An 18,639-nucleotide genomic window follows, 5' to 3' on the forward strand; every position below is an offset into this window, starting at 1 on the left:
AGTAGGTGTAAGCAAGTGATGTTTATATATTACATTTTTGCCTGATTACAAATGAAAATATGGTCTATGGCCCTTGGTTTGCTGATTTAATGTGATGCTTGTGGAGAATTTCAGGAATATACTTGCTGCTCTTCAGTGTAAAACTACCAGTAGTAGTAGTTGCTCTTCAGGGGGAGAGGTGGGTTGGGGTGGGAATAATGGGGCAGTGCCTGCTTGACGGTGCCTGAAAGAACTACAGGGTCCTTAATGCATATGGTGGCGGTGGTGCCAAAAAAAGGTTCACAACATTTTCAGGAATTTGAGTTCACAAAATCGGTTTGTAATATAAAAGTAGTTGCAGAATAAGTCAATTTTTAGAGAAATATGCTTAATGACATATCTCTGAAACAGCTTTTCTTTACGGTCATTTGCTATAGCATTACTCAGCTGGGTGCCTATTTAAATACTGGAATGATGGCGTCTCACTTTTCTTTCCCCTTTTGCCTTCCCTTCATCCTCCTTCCTTCTTTCTACAACAGTAATTTCACTTCTTACTTTTAAAATATTGAGTCTTTGTGCTGTTACTGCTCCGATTTGTAATTGTTGCTCTGGGAGGAATTCTAGGACATTGCTTTTATACAAAGCTGCATTTGTTTAGCTAAAACCAGTTTTGAATCTGGTTTATATTTGTAGATAACCCTGTGGATACTCTTAAATTGCTATAATTTTGGCTTATATTGATTTATCTTAAATTGATTCCTTGCTGATTTAAACTAAATTAGTTTACCCTGGTTAAATTGGTTTGTGTCCACACAGGGTTGGGGGGGGGGAGTGTTTTTTTGCACTGATTTAGTTAAATCAGTTTAAAAACACACCTTTACCTAAGCCAGTGTAACTTTCTGTAAACCACAGAGGAGGAGGAGGAGGAAAACAGAATCCTTTCCCTTCCAATTGGGGAGAGGACGGAGATTTCAAATCTACTTGGAAAAGATATTCATCGGTGAAGGGCTTGATTAGCATAGCAACTTGCTGTAAGTATGTTTTAAAAAAAAATCTACTTTTAAAATTTTGATATAAAAATGTGTCAGTTGGCTAAGCCTCTGGTCACGTTTACAGCAGCAAAAGCGGGATCTGAAAAAACATTGCAGCCACTTGTTGGCAATATCAGGCAGTCACTGAATTAATTCCCACTGACATAATAGGGCAAAGGCTCAAACAGCCACACCCAATTTCCTGACCTGCGCTAGTGTTAGCCGACGGCCAAGGATGTTTGGTGAGGTGCCAGCTATGCCCGTTTATACCATCCGTGACTTTAACCGCTAGGACGCACTGTCCCTTCGCGGCGGGCAGCCCGGGCTAGGCTGACGGATGCCCCAAGGTCCTAACCACCCGTGACTTTAACTGCTAGAGCTCAGAGCTCCTTCGCAGCGGGCAGTCAATACTGACTGACAGGTGCCCCAATGGCAGCACTAAGAGCCTCTCCACACCCGTGACTTTAACTGCTAGAGCTCAGAGCTCCTTCGCAGCGGGCAGCCAGGATTGACTGACAGGTGCCCCAAGAGTTTGCCCCGTGGAGGCGGCACAACTCAACGCTAGGCTCTTAGTACTCTCACCTAATGGCCAGGCTTTAGAGCCAAAACGGCTGAGGTTCTTTAATTGTGTTGGCTGCTTTACAGTAAACCAGAGAAAACAAGTCAGGCTTATGCATAAATGGTTACCAAAAATTTATTAAGCTAGATTCTAATCATGTGGTTACAAAATTGCTAGTGCCTACTTATTTAAATGTAGAGATGTTACACACACAAACAAGTTACAAAACTGAAGCCACAATCCCAAAGAAAGAAAACAAAGTATAGAGCTCTATTTCAAAATATGTGTACACTAAAGATAGGAGATCAGGTGTGGGTGCTTCTTACCCTCCTTGCATCTCTCGATTCCAGCGGTGCCAAGCCAGGATCGGTCACTCAATTCCGCGGAAAGACGAATAAGGGACAAGGCGTAGGGACCCTCTTAGCTGCAGAAGCCTTGGGAGGCTGTCACTTATCTGACCAGCAGATAGATAGTGAAAAGCACTCAAAAATCATGGTGCTGTAGGTCCCCTACTTATACCTCTGTACTCCTTTATTCTCTTTCTCCTTTCTTATGCCAAATTGAGGCTGGTCTGTCGGGGTGACGCCAGCTTTCGCAAGAGTAGTTTACACTTGCAAAGGAGAGAAACAATAAGTTTCGACTACTGGACATTTCTTTTATCAGGGTAAATATTTTCCCACCTAGGATGTTGGTGTGTGTGCATCACCCTATTTAGTAGGGGCTAAGAGCCATGTCTGTCACAGGGCCTCTGCCTGCTGTGAGTTTAATCCTTGTATCTGCTCCCAGAGGCACATTGTAGCAGCACACCTGTGCTTTCACAGCTTCAAAGGCTGTGCTGGAATATATGTTAAGTGCCCTGTTCCTGCTTCCTCCTGTGTTTCCAGCAATGCTGGTCTGAAGGGGGGGGGGGGGGGGGGGGGCTGGCTGGCTACAGCTAGGCACCCCTTATATGCCAATCCACTTCAGGCAAATTTCTGTTACTCTTAATTATCTTAATTATGTTTTATGGTTAAGCTCTCTGCAATATCCCGGTGACACGTGCAGTGCATTTTGTTGAAATAATCATCCCCTTGCATAACTAGGCTACTCCATGATGGTAAATTGGGTCATTATTGAAAGAACCAAGTGGGAAGTCACGACTATCATGAGCCAAAGGCTCAGTTATGATAAGAGCCTACTTCCATGATAGTGAATTAAGTTACAAACAGTGAACTATGAGATCTCTCTGAAAGAATCCAGCAAGGGAAATAGCTGATTCCCTTCATTGCGGATCGTAGGGATAAAAGAAATTGAGTCTAGTGCTAGTTGGGATTTTTATTTTCAAACAAATACTTGAAATGGTTGAATGACACTAAATGTGTTTGGATAATTAGAACAGGAAGAGATATTGGAATGAATGAGAGTTTGGATAACCATCGAATGTACTGAAGAGTTTATATGTTTATAAAATTGATAGTTTTTGCATGTCGGCATGTCCATGTGTGTATTTGTCAGTATATTTTCTGCATTGTGCAAAGTAACTGACCGTACCAAGAGAGCAAAATGTACACTTAGCAGCTTGAACTACACAAATGTTGCATGATAATTATATTTGATTGGGAAGCCTTGTCTGATCTTTTTAAAGATAAAGTATGTTGATTCTAGATTTATGAGGCTGTCTGCCAAAAGGTTACTTAGCTCATAAATGAGCTGATTTGTGGTTCCCTAATCTATTGAACTCTTGCACAAACTCTTTTTTTGAAGGCATTCTTTGGTATTGTTTACAAAGAACTTGGCTCCCAGTAAGTGTGTTTAAATTTTAAACTGCATTGAAGAATTATTTAGTTAACATGCGTAAGAGAGTACAGAAGAAGCTATTCCTGTTGCTGCTGTTATTGGCTGGCTGGTAGAGAACAGTGATATGGATTTTGGCATTATATCTAGTCCTAGTAACTAGACGTGTGGATTAATTTCAGCCTTGAGAATTTTTCATGAATTGTGCCTATAGGCCATATATAATGCAGGAGATTCTTACACTTTCATGGAGATGCTATATGACGTTGCACTTCAAGTTCTTTCAGCTTTTCTAACAGAGAAGCTGTCTTTTGAGGGGAGGGTCAGCAGGGGATATATCTGTGTCTGCCAGTTATGAAGAGCCCATCTTGCTGGGTTCTGGCAGGGACTTGTTCCTGGTGGTCCAAGTGGGGTATAAAGGAGAATTAAGGTGAGATATGAGGAAAAAGAATGGTTTGTTTCTATTATTTTTCAGGAGTTCAATTAGTGGGATTAGAGTCATAGATGTTAAGGCGAGAAGGGACCACTATGATCCTCTAGTCTGACTTTCCTGCATTACACGGCTGTAGAATCTCACCCAGTAAATTGTGCATCAGACCCATAATTTCTGGTTGAGCTATAGCACATCTTTTAGAAAGATATCCAGTCTTGATTTGAAGACTTCAAGTGATGGAGAATCTGCGACATCTGTAAGTAAATTGTTCCAGTGGTTCATTACCTTCACTGTTAAACATTGGTGCCTTATTTTTAAACTGAATTTGTCTAGTTTCATCTTCTAACCATTGGATGTTGTTTTCTGATAGACTAAAGAGTTTATCAGAAACCTCTTCCTCAAGTAGGTTCTTCTAGACTGATAGTCACCTCTCAACCTTATTTTGGATAAACGAAATAGACTGAGCTGCTTAAGTCTCACTGTAAGACTGTCTTCTCTGCAATCTACTCTTGAATTGGGCTGTCATGAGTTAGTCATCTCATTTTAGCATAACTCAATAGTGTGTGGCTGCTATACAGACCAGCAGTTGAGTTTTCCATGCTTGCTGTCACTCCATGTCTGCGCCCGCATGTGATTCAGTTTTGAGACCCACAGATATCTGATGCATATCCTGTGGTTCCTAGTGCTATAACTCTCTGCCACAGGATGTTGTGGGGCAATTTGTCAGTTCCCCTGAGAGATTGGAGGCAGAGATAGTCTAGGCCTGGGAAATTCATTTCTTGGAAAGAATCCAAGCTTCTGTACAGTTACCTCCTGGTCCTTGAAAGTATGGCTCCTTCTCGTCCTGCCAACCAGCTGCTGTTTCTTTATGGAGGCAATGTTTCTTTGACGTGGCTCTGCAAAAGCAACCACCAAGAGATACTGTTCTTTCTTTGAGACAAATATTATGAACTCCTTAACTGACTCTTATGTGCAAAGTTTCCCTGCACAACCTAAGCAGTAACAGTTTCAAATAATTATTGGAAATAGGCAAAATATATTTGAAATGTAACCATGCAAAAAAAAGGAAATTAAAAAGGTTCATAAACATAATGTGTTGTATCATTTGAATAGTGTTGATATATGTTCTAAAGGATGCAATAATATGCAGCACATCAAAGACTTTGATGCCTGGTCCTTCAAAGAAGCGGAGGGCTATAAATAGATTATATGTATCTGTGGGACAGTGACTTGGACACAACTTACTTGTTCGAGGTACACAAACAGAAATGCTGAAAGGCAGACACTGCGCAGCTGTGTAGTGGAACAGTGAATGTTCAACTATTGAAGGGTTTTTATCTGTTTGAACCAACAAGTTGTAACAGAGATCATGCATGGCTAGCTAGTAATGTACATTGTTTTCATTTAGCTGTGTTTAAGCTGGTCTCCTTAAGTCTTCCAGTGGTTTCTCTTTATTTTTGTAGTATGTTTGGGGCGTGATTGTGGCCCAGCATAGAATGGCGGGGAAGTCAGAGCGAGGATAGAGAGGGGACCCCAAATTGTCTGATTCTGCCAGATCTCCTTCCTTTGGGCTCCTAGGGAATGCAGGGTGCATTTGCTTTTCCATCCTTTCAGGGAGTGTTAGGCAAGATTACAATTATACGTTTATATGTTGTTCATTAATATGCAAATATTTTCCAAATTAGTAGGTAGCTGCTATGTGTGCAGAATAGCTACAGGGTTTAGGGCATCATATTTCCTTCCTTTAGAGAAGGTAACACTCATCATAGCAACTCTGGTCTTTGCAAACTTATCCACTGTCACTGAAAGTAACACTGTTATTAAGATGGCAAGGTCCAGTACTTTAACCCCCAAAATGACCTCCTTTAACTCTAATTTGAAGTAGAATTTCCTTCGAAATTAACACTTGTATTCAGGAAAAAAGGGGAATGAAATATAGCCCTTCTGATTTGTCTACATTTACACTTCCTCTTCCTTGTAACAAGCCAACCTGTTAATGAATTGTTTTCCATTTTTGTTTGTCAGAGGCATCCCAAATGGTAATGATGTTGGTCCGCTTCTGGGAACAAGGCCTCTACTGCAAAAATGTGAATATTGCTGCGTGACGTGTTTTAAAATGTCTATTTTTCAAGCTTCAGAATGGAATTGTAAATAATGAAATGAAAAAGAAACTACTTGATATGTTTCCCCTTTAAACAAATAATTATAGCAAATGCAAAAACTGCATAGAAATTAACACTGAAATTCTGGCCTGAATCCATGAGCTGCAATGTTCATCACTAAAGCTGCTGCGGCAATCTTGGCTCTGCTGGTTTGCTTACCAACTGCAGTGCATTGAGGACCATCACTATTTATGGCCTTTAAACCAAGGGTTTCCAAACTCTGTTACGATCTGTTCTTTCCTTTGATTTGCACTTGAATTTCATTCTCCTCCTTGAGGTGTCTGTGGGCTTGTCTTCACTACCAGGGTAGGTCAACCAAAGTTCCACTACTTCAGCTACATGAATAACGTAGCTGGAGTCGATGTAGCTCAGGTAGACTTACCCGGGTGTCTTCACTGAGTTGCATCGACGGAAGACGCTCTCCAGTCAACTTCTCTTACTCTTCTCTGGGAGCTGGAGTACTGAGGTCGACCAGAGAGTGCTCTGCCATTGATTTAACGGGTCTTCACAGGACCCACTAAATCAATCCCTGATGCAATATCTCCCTGTAGTGAAGGCCAGCCCTGAGAGTCTCTTCTCCCATTATTCATTTGGAGTTGTGATCACAAAGGGAAGAATGAGCACAGTATGTTCTACAATATTCCAGCACAACAGGGATGCATTATGGATGCAGTAACTGCCTTAGTGCTGAACTTTCTTGCCTTTTACAAATATACTATAGCCCTGTTCAGCGGTAGCTCTAAAACTCTCTGCTACAGTGACTTTCCTGCTCTGTCATCTGTTTCCATCTCTTTGCTCTTAAGAGCTGAAATATGAAAGGACAGAGCAGACAGTCTTGAAGTAGTTACAGCAAAGGAAGACTGCACACCAAGGTAAAGGGAAAAGCTTGTGAGATTTAGGGTGAATCATGGGTTAAAGTGAAAAGGGAGGGTTTAAAGTGAGATTTGGAGAAGGAGATACTAGTCTTAGAGTGGTACAGTACTGGGCAGCACCACTGAAAGTGCTAACCCCTAATTGAAAATTGGAGGAATTAAGAGAATGAGACTAGAGAGTGTTGCCACCTTTTTGTCACCTCAAGTCCTCAGAGCATTTGAGAAGGAGGAAGGCTTGTTGTTGATTTCTAGTCCTCCTTTTCTTTTTGCGAATACAGACTAACACTGCTGCTACTCTGAAACCTACATTAAACATTGTTTGGATTGGATTGTTTGATACTGAGTAAGTAACAAAAACATGTAACAAGTGGCAGTTTTAGCAGGCACCTGCTAATGTGACAGGGTTAAACACTTTTGAAACAATATAAACAAATTTCCAGCTGAAGTCACCTTCACATCTGTCTTTGGAGGCTGTTAATTGAATTTTCGTAACCTGGTGTGCCCCTCTTTGACCTTAACATTGGCTACAGAAGTGCACATCTGCTTAGTTCTTGTATCCCAAAGAGAGCCAAAACTTGTTGCTTGGTCTGTGGGATTTAAGCCAGGCATGCCAAATATTAGGACCCTTCTTCCAGCTAGTTCTTCTTGGGGTGACATAGGACAGTTAAATACAGATTCAGCCTTAAGGAATGATGTTGCCCAGCAGTCCTTGTGGTTGCTGTTCATGTGTTTGATGAGAGACGAGGAGGTGGAGAATAGAGAAGAAGATAAACCTGATAAAATGTGATTTTCTATTTAGCCAAGAAATAGAAGACATGAACGTTTCGTTTGCCTTATTAATTAGAAGTATGTAGCTCATCTAAGGTTTCAGAGTAGCAGCCGTGTTAGTCTGTATTCGCAAAAAGAAAAGGAGTACTTGTGGCACCTTAGAGACCGATGGAGTGAGCTGTAGCTCACGAAAGCTTATGCTCAAATAAATTGGCTAGTCTCTAAGGTGCCACAAGTACTCCTTTTCTTTTAGCTCATCTAAAACACCCTAATTGCTGTAAGCAAACTGTTTCAGTGCCAGGTCTCAGGCTCCACAAAATAGCTGTATTTAATTGAACTTAAAGCTCAAAAGAAAAGAAAAACATTCAGGGGCTTTGTGGAAATTCAGTGGCATTATAGTCCTGTTCCTGTTTGCAGCAGGGAGCGTAAACTGTGCCTTGAACTTTGAAAAATAGTGACCCTCCAATGGACACCTTAATTTATCACAGCTTTGTGTTTTTAATGCAAGATTTCAGGAAATTTTGGAAAATTATAATAAACGGCTCTGCTGTTACAAGTGTACATTTATAGATGTATTTTTGTAAAAATTGGTGAGCAAATAAGTTTTATCTACCTACCCTTACATGGAATAAGGAAGTTTTTACATGCCTGAATGGACTGTTGATTGCTTGGCTATTTTATGGGTCTGAAGTTTTTTCTATGGGCTCATTGCCAGCTGTTTTTTTTTCAGTGAGTGCACTTTTACAAGAGCTTTATAGAGTTGGGAAATAGTAAGTTGCTGGTAATTGAGGAGAATTGGAGTGTTTCTACATCAACATTTGTCTTAGTTTGGGATTGCACCCTATTAAATATTGAGACATACCAGATTGGTAGATTGTCTTATAGTAGCTAATTGTTATTGAACTACTCATATATATATTCTTAGAATATTTATTCAAGAATCTCTGTGCTGTTTCATGCTCATAACTATCTTACAATATACTCAAAACAGCATAATCAAGTCTAGTTAAAAAGGTTGTGACCAAGTAGGGAATTTGCTAAGTAGATGCATGATATTTTAAAACAAGTGGCATTTACTACATATCTATGATCTGTGTGATGAGCCCTTCTGAAGATGTTTTGTTCTTAGCTGCTAGGAAATCCTTTGCTCTTGACAGATTTGCTGAATGGATTTTAGTGCCAGTCACTTAAGTTATTAACCTCTGAAATTAGGATCTCTGTGGCAGAGAGCTCAAAACAAAGGACAAACAAGACAACATGTGGTGTGCATAGGATTTCTGCTCTCTGTCCATATGGTATCTTTGGGGAAATACTAGGGAGTGCCAAACATTAGATACTTATCACTGAATCCCTGAAGAAGCAGGCTTTTCAATGTCTACTTTATTTAGGCATCCGGATAGAAAGATGTGTGAAAAGAAGGACCAACATCTTGTTTCTTGCTTTGAGCTATTCCCTAACCAGGCTGTGTTCTTGAACAGTAAAGCTGTGTATTCATTGGTAATTTTCCTCAATTTCCGCAAATGCTAGACAGCCATTGAAGTAGCTGCAGTGCAAATCCCAGGTGGAGGCGAGGAAAGATGTAATTGTCGCCATTGGAGTGTGCCCTTGCTTGAAAAAGCATCACCTGGGAATTTGCCTGAATTGGAGCAGTGTAGAGAAGAACCTAAATTTCAGTCTCAAATTGTGGTATTAAGCAGGGATTTCAGATTTGAAAATGAATGGTGAGAGAACTGAAGTAATTTACAAGTTAAATTTTGCTTAACATACAAATGAAGGTCTTAAATGTATCTATGTAATGCATTAGTCTTTACATTGTTGTAACTTGATCATTTTGTGAATGTGGTGGATATATTCACTGATATTTATTCCCTACAATGAAGATATTTTGCTTATGCTAGTGCTGAAATTTATCTACACTTAAACATGTGCCCAAGGGAAGAGGGAAGCCTGGACACACACATCTTTCTCTTGTCTTGTTTCAAATCTTGCAATCACTTTGACTTTTGCCAAAATATCATGGGTGGGTTTCACCACTGATATAAGTAGATGCAACTTGACTGAAGTGAATGGAGCTGTATATGCATGTATGCTACCTGTGTGTTTTTCCTCTCTTGTATCCAGGTGCATGTTTTGTTTTTTTAAAATCCTGCAGTAAGAGAGTGATGTCTAAGAGTTTTAAAAAGACATCAGAGGTTTCATTTCAACTTCTGATTTCTGCTCCAGGTTACATCTTAAGTGTTGTGCTCCTAACCTTACCTAGACAGCACCTGGTTCAGCTCTACCTGTACTTTCTGACTGCACTGCTGCTGTATGCTGGGCACCAGATCTCCAGGTAAGAATGTGTGAAATTTTTCACACGACTTGGTTTTCAAATCTGAAAAACTGTGTAATTAATATTTTGCCAGTAGTAGCCATACACAGAGCGGAAGGTCTGTTTTTTCTTTCATTTAGCTGTCTGGAATATATCCTGTCTTTCCATGTGTTGAAAAGAAGTTACAGGATTAACACCAATTCTGCTCCATTTCTGTTGGAAGACGTGTGGGGCCTGATCTTTTCCATTGACTTCAGTGTTGGATCGTGGACATGTGGGCCAGTGTTGGGCCCATAAAGCCTTTATTTTAAAATCCCCCATCAGTCTTCCCTAGCCATCACAGGGGGGTCTCTCTCCCATCCAGTATGAAAATACATTGCTTTTGTGATGCACATAATTTCTGTTGGACCACGAAGAGAGAGTGCCTGTATCTCTTTGAGTTTCACAAATGTTTTACTAGGAGAATGAGACAGATTGTTCCTTTCAACTTGCTGGTGCCTAGACAAAGGAGAAAATGTGGAATAAAGAGCCATAGAGAGGGATAAGTGTAGAATAATAGTGTTGGAAACTTTAATACTGGAATATGAATTTCTTTATCATAAATTATATTGTCCATTATTTTACTTTCATAAATCAGTAGTTCTGATTAGAAATCTTACAGTAATAAATAAGCACGCCAAATACGAGTGGGTATAAAATGTAAAGTGAGACGCAGTGGAAAGGTCTGCGATGATACAATCAACCGAAGTAAATCTTTCGGAAGTAAATGTTCGGAAGTAAACCGAAGTAAATGTTCTTTCGGTGTTGCTGAATATATTTAATCCAAAATAAAAACCCTCACTTTGATTAAAGGCTTGGATTGGAGCCTGAAAAACTATCATTTTGTTAGGAGGCTTCCCAAAGAAATATCTGAAGTGTGGCATTGGACCTGATCCTTTTGACGCCCAGTGGTGGAAAATATTTGAAAACATCATCTTAAACTGATTTGTATAAAATGGTAGGTTTGTTATTTACATGGTAAAATTGTTGTTCCAGCAAATGCTTTGAAACTTCCCTTTTGGTTAAATCTGTTCATTATCAAGGAAAGTTTAAATAGAGGTTTTGGGGCAGTTACGATGTGTTGATGTTGTGGCTGTTAGGGTTTCCTTTAATGGTGTTCTGAATGTGGGGGAGAGCATTGTGGCCTCATATTTTCTGGATAGGAAGGAGGATGGCTTCCTAATTATTCCCCTGGGAATCCTGAGCTTTTCTAGCTGTAGTTTACAGATGTTTGTCCTAGTATTTTAAATACTGTATTTTCTTACTGGAGAAAGAAGCCTAACTTTGTTTTAAGATCTTGGGTTTAAATCAGAATAAGGATACTAATATGACATCCTAAGTGTGCGTGCTCTCTCGGGTGTTCATCAAATGCAGGTGGGCTTTTGTTCCAGAGGGCATGCAGATAGAAGATTCAGAGTGAGTGCCTTGACTTCTGCAGCCTTGAGCTTTGGTCTTTTAACCTGAAAAAAGGGAAAGAATGCATAAACTTCAATTTATATACAGTCTTTGCATGGCCCCCTGTTGGATTTTAATTCTGATTATTTTTTCTCTGTAATTTTTTAATTTTACTGTATCAACTTATGAATATTGTGAGACATAGGATTTATGAAAGTGTATTGCTGTATTGTTTGAACCATTACTGTATTGGTACTCGGCTCCACAGATTTATTAGACAATTCCTAATAACGAGTTAATACGCAAGATTTTCATTTAAATGTAGTTAGGACTGCAGATTTGCCATGGCATTTTTATATAAAATCATGGAGTAGCTCGGTCCTATGGGGTTGGGCCTGGCTTCCTGCTCTGGGCGTTGTGACCTGGTGCACAGAGTTGCTGCGCTACTCAGGTTTGGCCTGGCTGCACCTCCGTTAGGGCAGGTGGGCCAAATCTGAGCAGCGCTGTACCCTGCTCGCCCTATCGCAATGCCTCTCACTGAAATTTGACCTAGCTGCTCCCCTGTCATGATGGAGGGGTGACCAGGCCAAGCCAAGCTGCAACGCCGTGCACCCCAGTTCGCCTCTCTGTCTGGGCATTGCCGGCCCAGCCCCTTGGAGCTATCACAGCAGGAAAATCACGCACATGGGTATGCACACAAAGCTTGGACAAATGGGAAAATCATGCTATCTGTGACTTTTTCTCCACTGTGACAAACCTGCAACCCTAATTTTTCACTTTCACTAGCACTGCACATAAAACAGGCTCCGTTTTAAAAATACAATTGGATCAAATCAACAGTCTAGTAGTAGAGCAAAGTCTAGCCAGATGAAGAGCCATGTTGGGGCACTGAGCTTGCTGACAGGGCTAAAGTGTGGCTTGCTGACATTCTCGAGCAAATTTACCCATTCCCCTGGAGCAGTACGGACTGGTTTTGGCGGGAGCTTGGTCCAGTCATCCTTGACTGGTGGTAGGCTCCCCACAGCAGCTTATGACAGTAATAATGGGAGGACCACCACTCTTAGCACCCCTCAAAAGGTTTTCAGGTTCGACCAGGGTCTTTCACATTAAAAGTACAGTATGACGTGTGACTAATGTACAGATATGCTCTGTACTGTACATATTGTCACTTTATTGAGCATCCAGCTTGCTTTTTATATTGTCTAGTAGACTTAATGTACTAAAATTACAAGAAGCAGGTATTCAGACTATTCTTTCAAATAGTCTAACGCGGTATTGCTATTTAGTTTTAAATCGTTTGAATAACTTGGTGTTGAATCTACTGCAGTTCATTAGCTGGCATGCTGTTTAAGATGGGTGAGGAAGTAGCGCTGGGGAACTACAAACACACCATGGTTGACAGACAACTTTAAAATGTGAAACAGCAGGATTTACTTAGTCAAGAATGCCAGCTGATGTTATGTGCAGCCTTTTGGAATTTTTGAATCACTGGAGAACTTCTGTTTCCAGTGCTGCTGTTCCACTTCTGGAATAACTTGTGGTTAAGACACAGGACTAAGAGTCATGACATCTGGGTTTTATTCCTGGCTCTGGTTTCAGGTTTCCACTCAGAATGTCACTCAGTGATTGCCTGTTTTTGTTCTTTCCCTCTGAAGCACCTTGCTTTGGCCACTGTTAGAAGACAGGATACTGAGCTAGATGGACCTTAGGTGGGACCCAGGATGGCCGTTCTTATGTTCCTATCCAAGCTAACCTGAAAGGCAGATTCACATGCCCCCTCATGAAAAGTAGATGCTCCTCTATTTTATACACAGTTACATCAGCCTCTTGCACAAACCATGCTATTATACAATCTTTCACTGGAAATAGTAATGAGTAGTGCTGGAAATTGTGCTTATGTTAAAGAAAAGAACCCTGAATCATTGCATATGCCTTGTTTTCCTGTTGTGCTGTGGTTCTATCCCACAATTGGCAGCATTGAGAATTATGGGGTTCCAGTGGGGGGAAATAACAAGCAGGAACTATTTTTATATCTAACTTAATTTGTTTTTCATATGACACAAGACATGAAACATCGAGTTGTTTTTTGGTGGGCTTGTTTGACATTAATTGAGGAGACTGATTAACCAAAGTAAATGACAGTGGCATGACACAATTGGGCCAGATAACCGCTGTGTGTTACAATAGTTGACTACAAAGCACCTTTGTTAAAAACGGAAGACCCTTTCTTCCATGTGTGAGAATGTAAAAGTATGAGTCAAATATAAGCACTATCTGAATTGTCCCTTTGTTTAGAAATATAGGTTATTCCTAAGGCTGTTTTAGTCATGGGTATTTTTAGTAAAAGTCACGGATAGGTCATGGGCAGTAAACAAAAATTCATGGCCCCTGACCTGCCCATGACTTGTACTATATGCCCCTGACTAAATCTTGGGCTGGGGGGGTGACCCGGGGGCACCACAGGTGCTGGGGAGGGGCTGGCAGACTCCGTACCTGGATCCGCACCTCCCCATAAGCAGTGACATCCCCCTTCCTCAGCTTCTAGGTGGAAGCGTGGCCTCTGCCCTGAGTGCTGGCTCTGCAGTTCCCATTGGCTACAAACTGCGGGGGCAGTGCCTGCAGGCGGAGGCAATACGCAGATCTGCCTGGCCATGCCTCTGCCTAAGATCTGAGGGATGTTGCCGCTCCCAGGGAACCTCCACCCTGAGGTAAGCGCCACACAGAGCCCTCACCCCCTCTCAGGCCCCAAACCCAAATTCATGCTCCTGCTGTAGAGGGAGGAGGGTGTGTGCGTGGCCTGAGACTGCCCAAGCAGCAGCTGGCCCGGCAGCTGACCCCTGGGTGAGCCGCACTGGCCGCTGCCGAAGTCATGGAGGTCCCAGAAAGTCACGAAATCCGTGACCTCTGTGACAAACTCGCAGCCTTAGTTATTCCTAGTTGATTGTGAGTGGCTTTCTTTTTTTAACTTTCCAACCTGGATTGGCTTTAGAGCTGCATTCCCAACAGCAGTAAATCTGGAAATCTGATCTTAGAAAATTAGGACATAAATATAAAGCTAACACAAATCATATGAGACATTTTATTTAATAAGAAAATAATTGTTTTTACACTATTCCAGCAGAATGAACGATTCTGAGACGTAAAAGCTGCAGCTTAATAAAGCTTTAATTGACCAAAATTGAGTGCGCACACTCAGTCCTGTCAGCATCTTTGTATGGCACTGCAGCTGTTCGTGGCCTCTTCTGAATATCTGTATCAGAAGATCATTATGCTTGTGCTGCTAATGTAATGTAATAAGAAAATCACTGCTGTGATGTTTCACTAATTTTGGATAAGAAATTAGGATTCTACTCAACTACAAATACTTTTTTTAAAAATTGTGCTACAGTTTTATAATGTAGTACTTTACAGATCTGTTACACTGTCACAATATAAATTATTTTCCTTCAAATGTTGCTGCATTTAAGCCTGTAGAAAAATGAATGCATGAGATCTCCTTTGAGTGTGCGTCAGTGTGGATCTACTGTAGGTGCACATGCACTTGAGATCAGAGTCTCTTGAATAGCAGTGTCTGTCATGGCCATGCATGTGCCCTGTGCCTCTTTGTTCTCCCATCTGAGTACATAAAGGGTGTAGGGGTTGCCACCCTTTCTCAGTTCTCTCGTACCACCCACAGCCGTGAGAATGAACCCAGTGAGTGTCTGACCAGCTACTCCCTTTAAAGACATTTACATTGTTGTTGTTTTCTTAACCAGGTTTGTTGAGACTTTTTATCTACACGCTCCCAATCGAGGGATGTTCCCAATAATCCCATCCCCAATCCGTGACACTGTTGAACATTGGTGCGAGGTGCTTTGCATCAATCACCATGCCTCATGGTGGATTCCAAACCCTGCCCGTACTGCCATGGACTGATCCTTATAGGGGATAATTGCTAATGCATATTCTACCTAGGGGAGAGCTACCTGTGCTCTGTGTGCAAGTCCTTTTCTTCAGGGTCTGCAAATCCAGGGATGTTCAGCTCAAACTACATCAGCTAGAGCAGTCCACGTGGGTCACTTCAAACCCAGAGGTGATCATCACTACCAGAGCAAGGCCAGCTAAACCAGCATGGGACAGCATTCCTTTGAGGGCAAATCATAGATCTGGATCGGGCAGCAGAAAGAAGGCAAAGAGGACTCTGGTAGAACTGGCACTGACCTCTTAGGCACTGACCACCTCTGTGTTGATGAAATCTTCAATGCTGACAGCCCCAGCCAACAAAGCCAGCACCTGCTCCCAGAGGTAAAGGAACACAGACTTATGCAGCTAGACAGAGCTCAAATATAGCTCCAAAACTGAAGGGACGTGCTGGAAGGAAAACATCTCTCCTTCAAGGACAGAGCTCCTACGTCTTCAGTCAGAATGGGAGTGGATCAGGGGACCAGAGACCTGGCACTGCCCTGAATACTAATATCCATGATAAAAGCTAGGCAAGGGCCCAAGATACACTCTGGAGGAATCAGTCTCCTCTCCAGAGACATTTTGAGGACTGAAGAGGTGACCGGCACAGGTGATATATCACCCCACAGCACCGCCATTCAAAGAAGAAAAGTATTGCTTATCACCAGCATTGAGCAGAGAAGAGGAATTGTGTATAACTGGTGTTGGGAAGAGAAGGACAAATGTTCTTTCTAGAACCAATCCTCTAGATTTCTCCTCAATCCTCATGTATTTTAATGCAGATTACTATCTAAAGAGCCCCATTTCAGCATACTTGGCACGTACTGTGATGCCTGAAAATCTGCATTGAGCAAGCAGGGCTGTCACACATAGAACAGATTTTTGAAGTGTTTGTTTTTACTACTTGAGATTAACTTCTGAATTCCAGAGACCTTTTGCAAATGAGAAGGTGAATTGCAGGGTGAAAGCATAACTGTTTATCAAGTCAGGATAGAGCTGGAGTATTTCTCCATGTTTAACTGGCACAAGGTTGAATCCCAGGGCATAGTTGCATTAAAGCAGTGTGAATTCGTTGGATAACTAGCAGCGAGTCACATGCACTTTCTATGTTCAAGTGAAGGGAAGGACTTTCCTCTTTCATTTGATATGGGGATATCTGTTAATAGGTTGCTTTTGCTTTAACTGGAGTGACTGCTATATTGTCCCAATATGTCCTGTTTATTTGGAGGTGCTAAATGTTCATATTCTTTCTGCAGAGGTCCACAGATCCATTACCATGAGTACTTCCGCCTGCTTGGGGGCAGAACCAGACTTGTCAGTCACTGGCAGTAGGGAATGCGCCGCATCCTGAAGTTTCCTCCAGGTTTTTTTCTGCCTCCCCAGCAGCTAGTGGCTCAGCCAGTCCTCCTCTCTGCAGAGCTTCTCCGAAGGAAATAACAAACTTTATTTCAAATGTTTAGGCTAGCAGTTTGGTTTAATTATGTATTTAGTTTCCAATTGTATCCCAGGGCTGTTTCAGATTTTTAAGACGACTGTCCTCTCAGCTCTGCTCCTCTTCTAGGTATTTGCAGTGGCTGGCACCCCTGCAAGCTTCGGGGAGCAAGGCAGGCCATGAAAAGCCAGAGGCAAAATGAAGGGTTTGCCTACCCTGTTTCCTTCTTACTGCTTTGGAACTCAGCCAGCTCTGCGGGCAGGATGCTGTCTCCGTCACAGCCTGGTCCAGGTGATGTCACCTTAGCCAACCAGAAGGGTTGGAGAGACTGGACCTGCCCGGCAAGATGCAATGCGGACCTGACAAGATTGCCTCAGCCCCCTCCTTCCCTGGCAGGAATGGAGCCAAAGAACTGGTTCCAGGGCAAGCAACCCATTTACCCCATCTCCGTAAAGGTGTGAAGCAGGCAGAGCATCAATATATTTTCTCTTCTCATTTGCACTGCAATGTTCCCTATCCCCATCTTTAGTGGAAGAATACTTACATTGGACTTGTGCACGCTATCCTGTTCTTAAATAATCGAAAATGTGTGTGGGTACATATGGGTATGTGAATTTGTCCCCCTTCCCTTTAACTATACATATTCTACTGAGGGAGCAATGCAAATAAATAAATACCAAGAGTGACACAGATACGTAAATTATGTACATCACGTTATTTCAGCTGTCCATGACTTGTTTTTATGAAGCACTATGATAGACATTCAAGTGTTAATGTTAAATATGAACTTCACCTGGTACTTAGGTTTAAAAACAAAAAAAAGAAATTAGACGAGATGGGGAGCGATGAGGGGTGGGGTTGGAGAGAGGAGTGCCTTCTAGCTATTACACAAAGAACAAAAACTGGCTGGTTTCATAGAACTTTGACCTCTGCTTTTCCTAAATGGTCTGTTGCTCTTGAATCATGTACTTCTGGTGTCTTAAGCTGCTATCTCCTTCCATGCATACTTCAGTTGGTAGCAATGCATTCTTGTTGGTCAAGATAGGGGGTGTTTGGATTTTCATATACTAAATTGAGGAAATTAAATTTCACCACTAAAAGGAAGTGAGTTACTTGTGCAGATGATAAAAATAAGTTATTCTCTTATGTTGGAGTTCTTGAAGACAGCCACATTTGGAATATTTCATTCCAAACCAGCAATGCTGGAATACTATAGGAGGGAAGGGTCATATGACCACTGAAACAAAAATTGTTGCATTATACATAATATGTTAAAGTAGAGAAGTTCACCTTGTAAAATGTTTTCTGATACCCTCCCCAGCTTGCTGGGCTGCATGTCCAAGTTAAAACTACTCAGTCACTAATTTAACTTGAGCACCATTCATTAAAATACACGTTTTGAGAGGTCTGTGTAATTTGTTAGTTTAGGTTGTGATTCAGCAAGGCATTTAAGCTGGTTCCTAAATTTAAGCATGAGTAGTTCTTTTGAAGTCAAATATGATTTGACACTTCTCCATTTAAAGAGACAGGTTTTTAAAGTGGTACAAATGACAATTTAGTAAAAAGCTGACAGCGGTTTCACCAGCAAATGAATTGGAAGGACATTTTTGCTCATCCCTCCAGTTACAGAACTGCTTGACGTGGAGCTGGGAGGAGAAAAACTGATGGATAGAAAAGAAATATTTAAATTGGCATCACTGAAAAGTGAAATGGTTTCTTTCTAAAACTTTCTTGTAACTTCAGTCTGTTAAATACAGTATGCCGCAAAGGTGCATATTATATGAAGTAAATTCCTTTCAAACTGGTTAGAGACTTCTTAATTTTTTGTTGTTGTTGTTCATTAGGGATTATGTTAAGAGTGAGTTGGAGTCGGGATATGAAGGGCCAATGTATTTAGAACCTCTCTCCATGAATCGTTTCATGACCGCTTTAATAGGTAAGTG

The 18,639-nt window shown here is 41.4% G+C and overlaps 1 protein-coding gene across 7 annotated transcripts in view; it reads left to right on the forward strand.

Moving 5' to 3' along the window:
• RNF145 (ring finger protein 145) overlaps nt 1-18,639 on the forward strand; it is a 59,188-nt gene that overhangs the window by 14,262 nt on the left and 26,287 nt on the right. For 2 of the 7 annotated variants that reach the window (XM_073355182.2, XM_073355183.2), the window contains exons 3-4: nt 9,801-9,909; nt 18,541-18,632. The exons of 1 other annotated variant lie outside the window; for it this stretch is intronic. In XM_073355182.2, the coding sequence (XP_073211283.1) occupies nt 9,801-9,909; nt 18,541-18,632 (201 nt within the window). Of the gene's footprint in view, nt 1-9,800; nt 9,910-10,786; nt 10,886-16,868; nt 17,152-18,540; nt 18,633-18,639 lie in introns of those variants that run through there. 4 more of the 7 variants (XM_073355187.2, XM_073355188.2, XM_073355186.1 and 1 more) reach the window with 4 other exon arrangements.

The sequence above is a fragment of the Lepidochelys kempii genome, chromosome 8, assembly GCF_965140285.1.
Source record: "Lepidochelys kempii isolate rLepKem1 chromosome 8, rLepKem1.hap1, whole genome shotgun sequence".
Classification (NCBI taxonomy): domain Eukaryota; kingdom Metazoa; phylum Chordata; order Testudines; family Cheloniidae; genus Lepidochelys; species Lepidochelys kempii.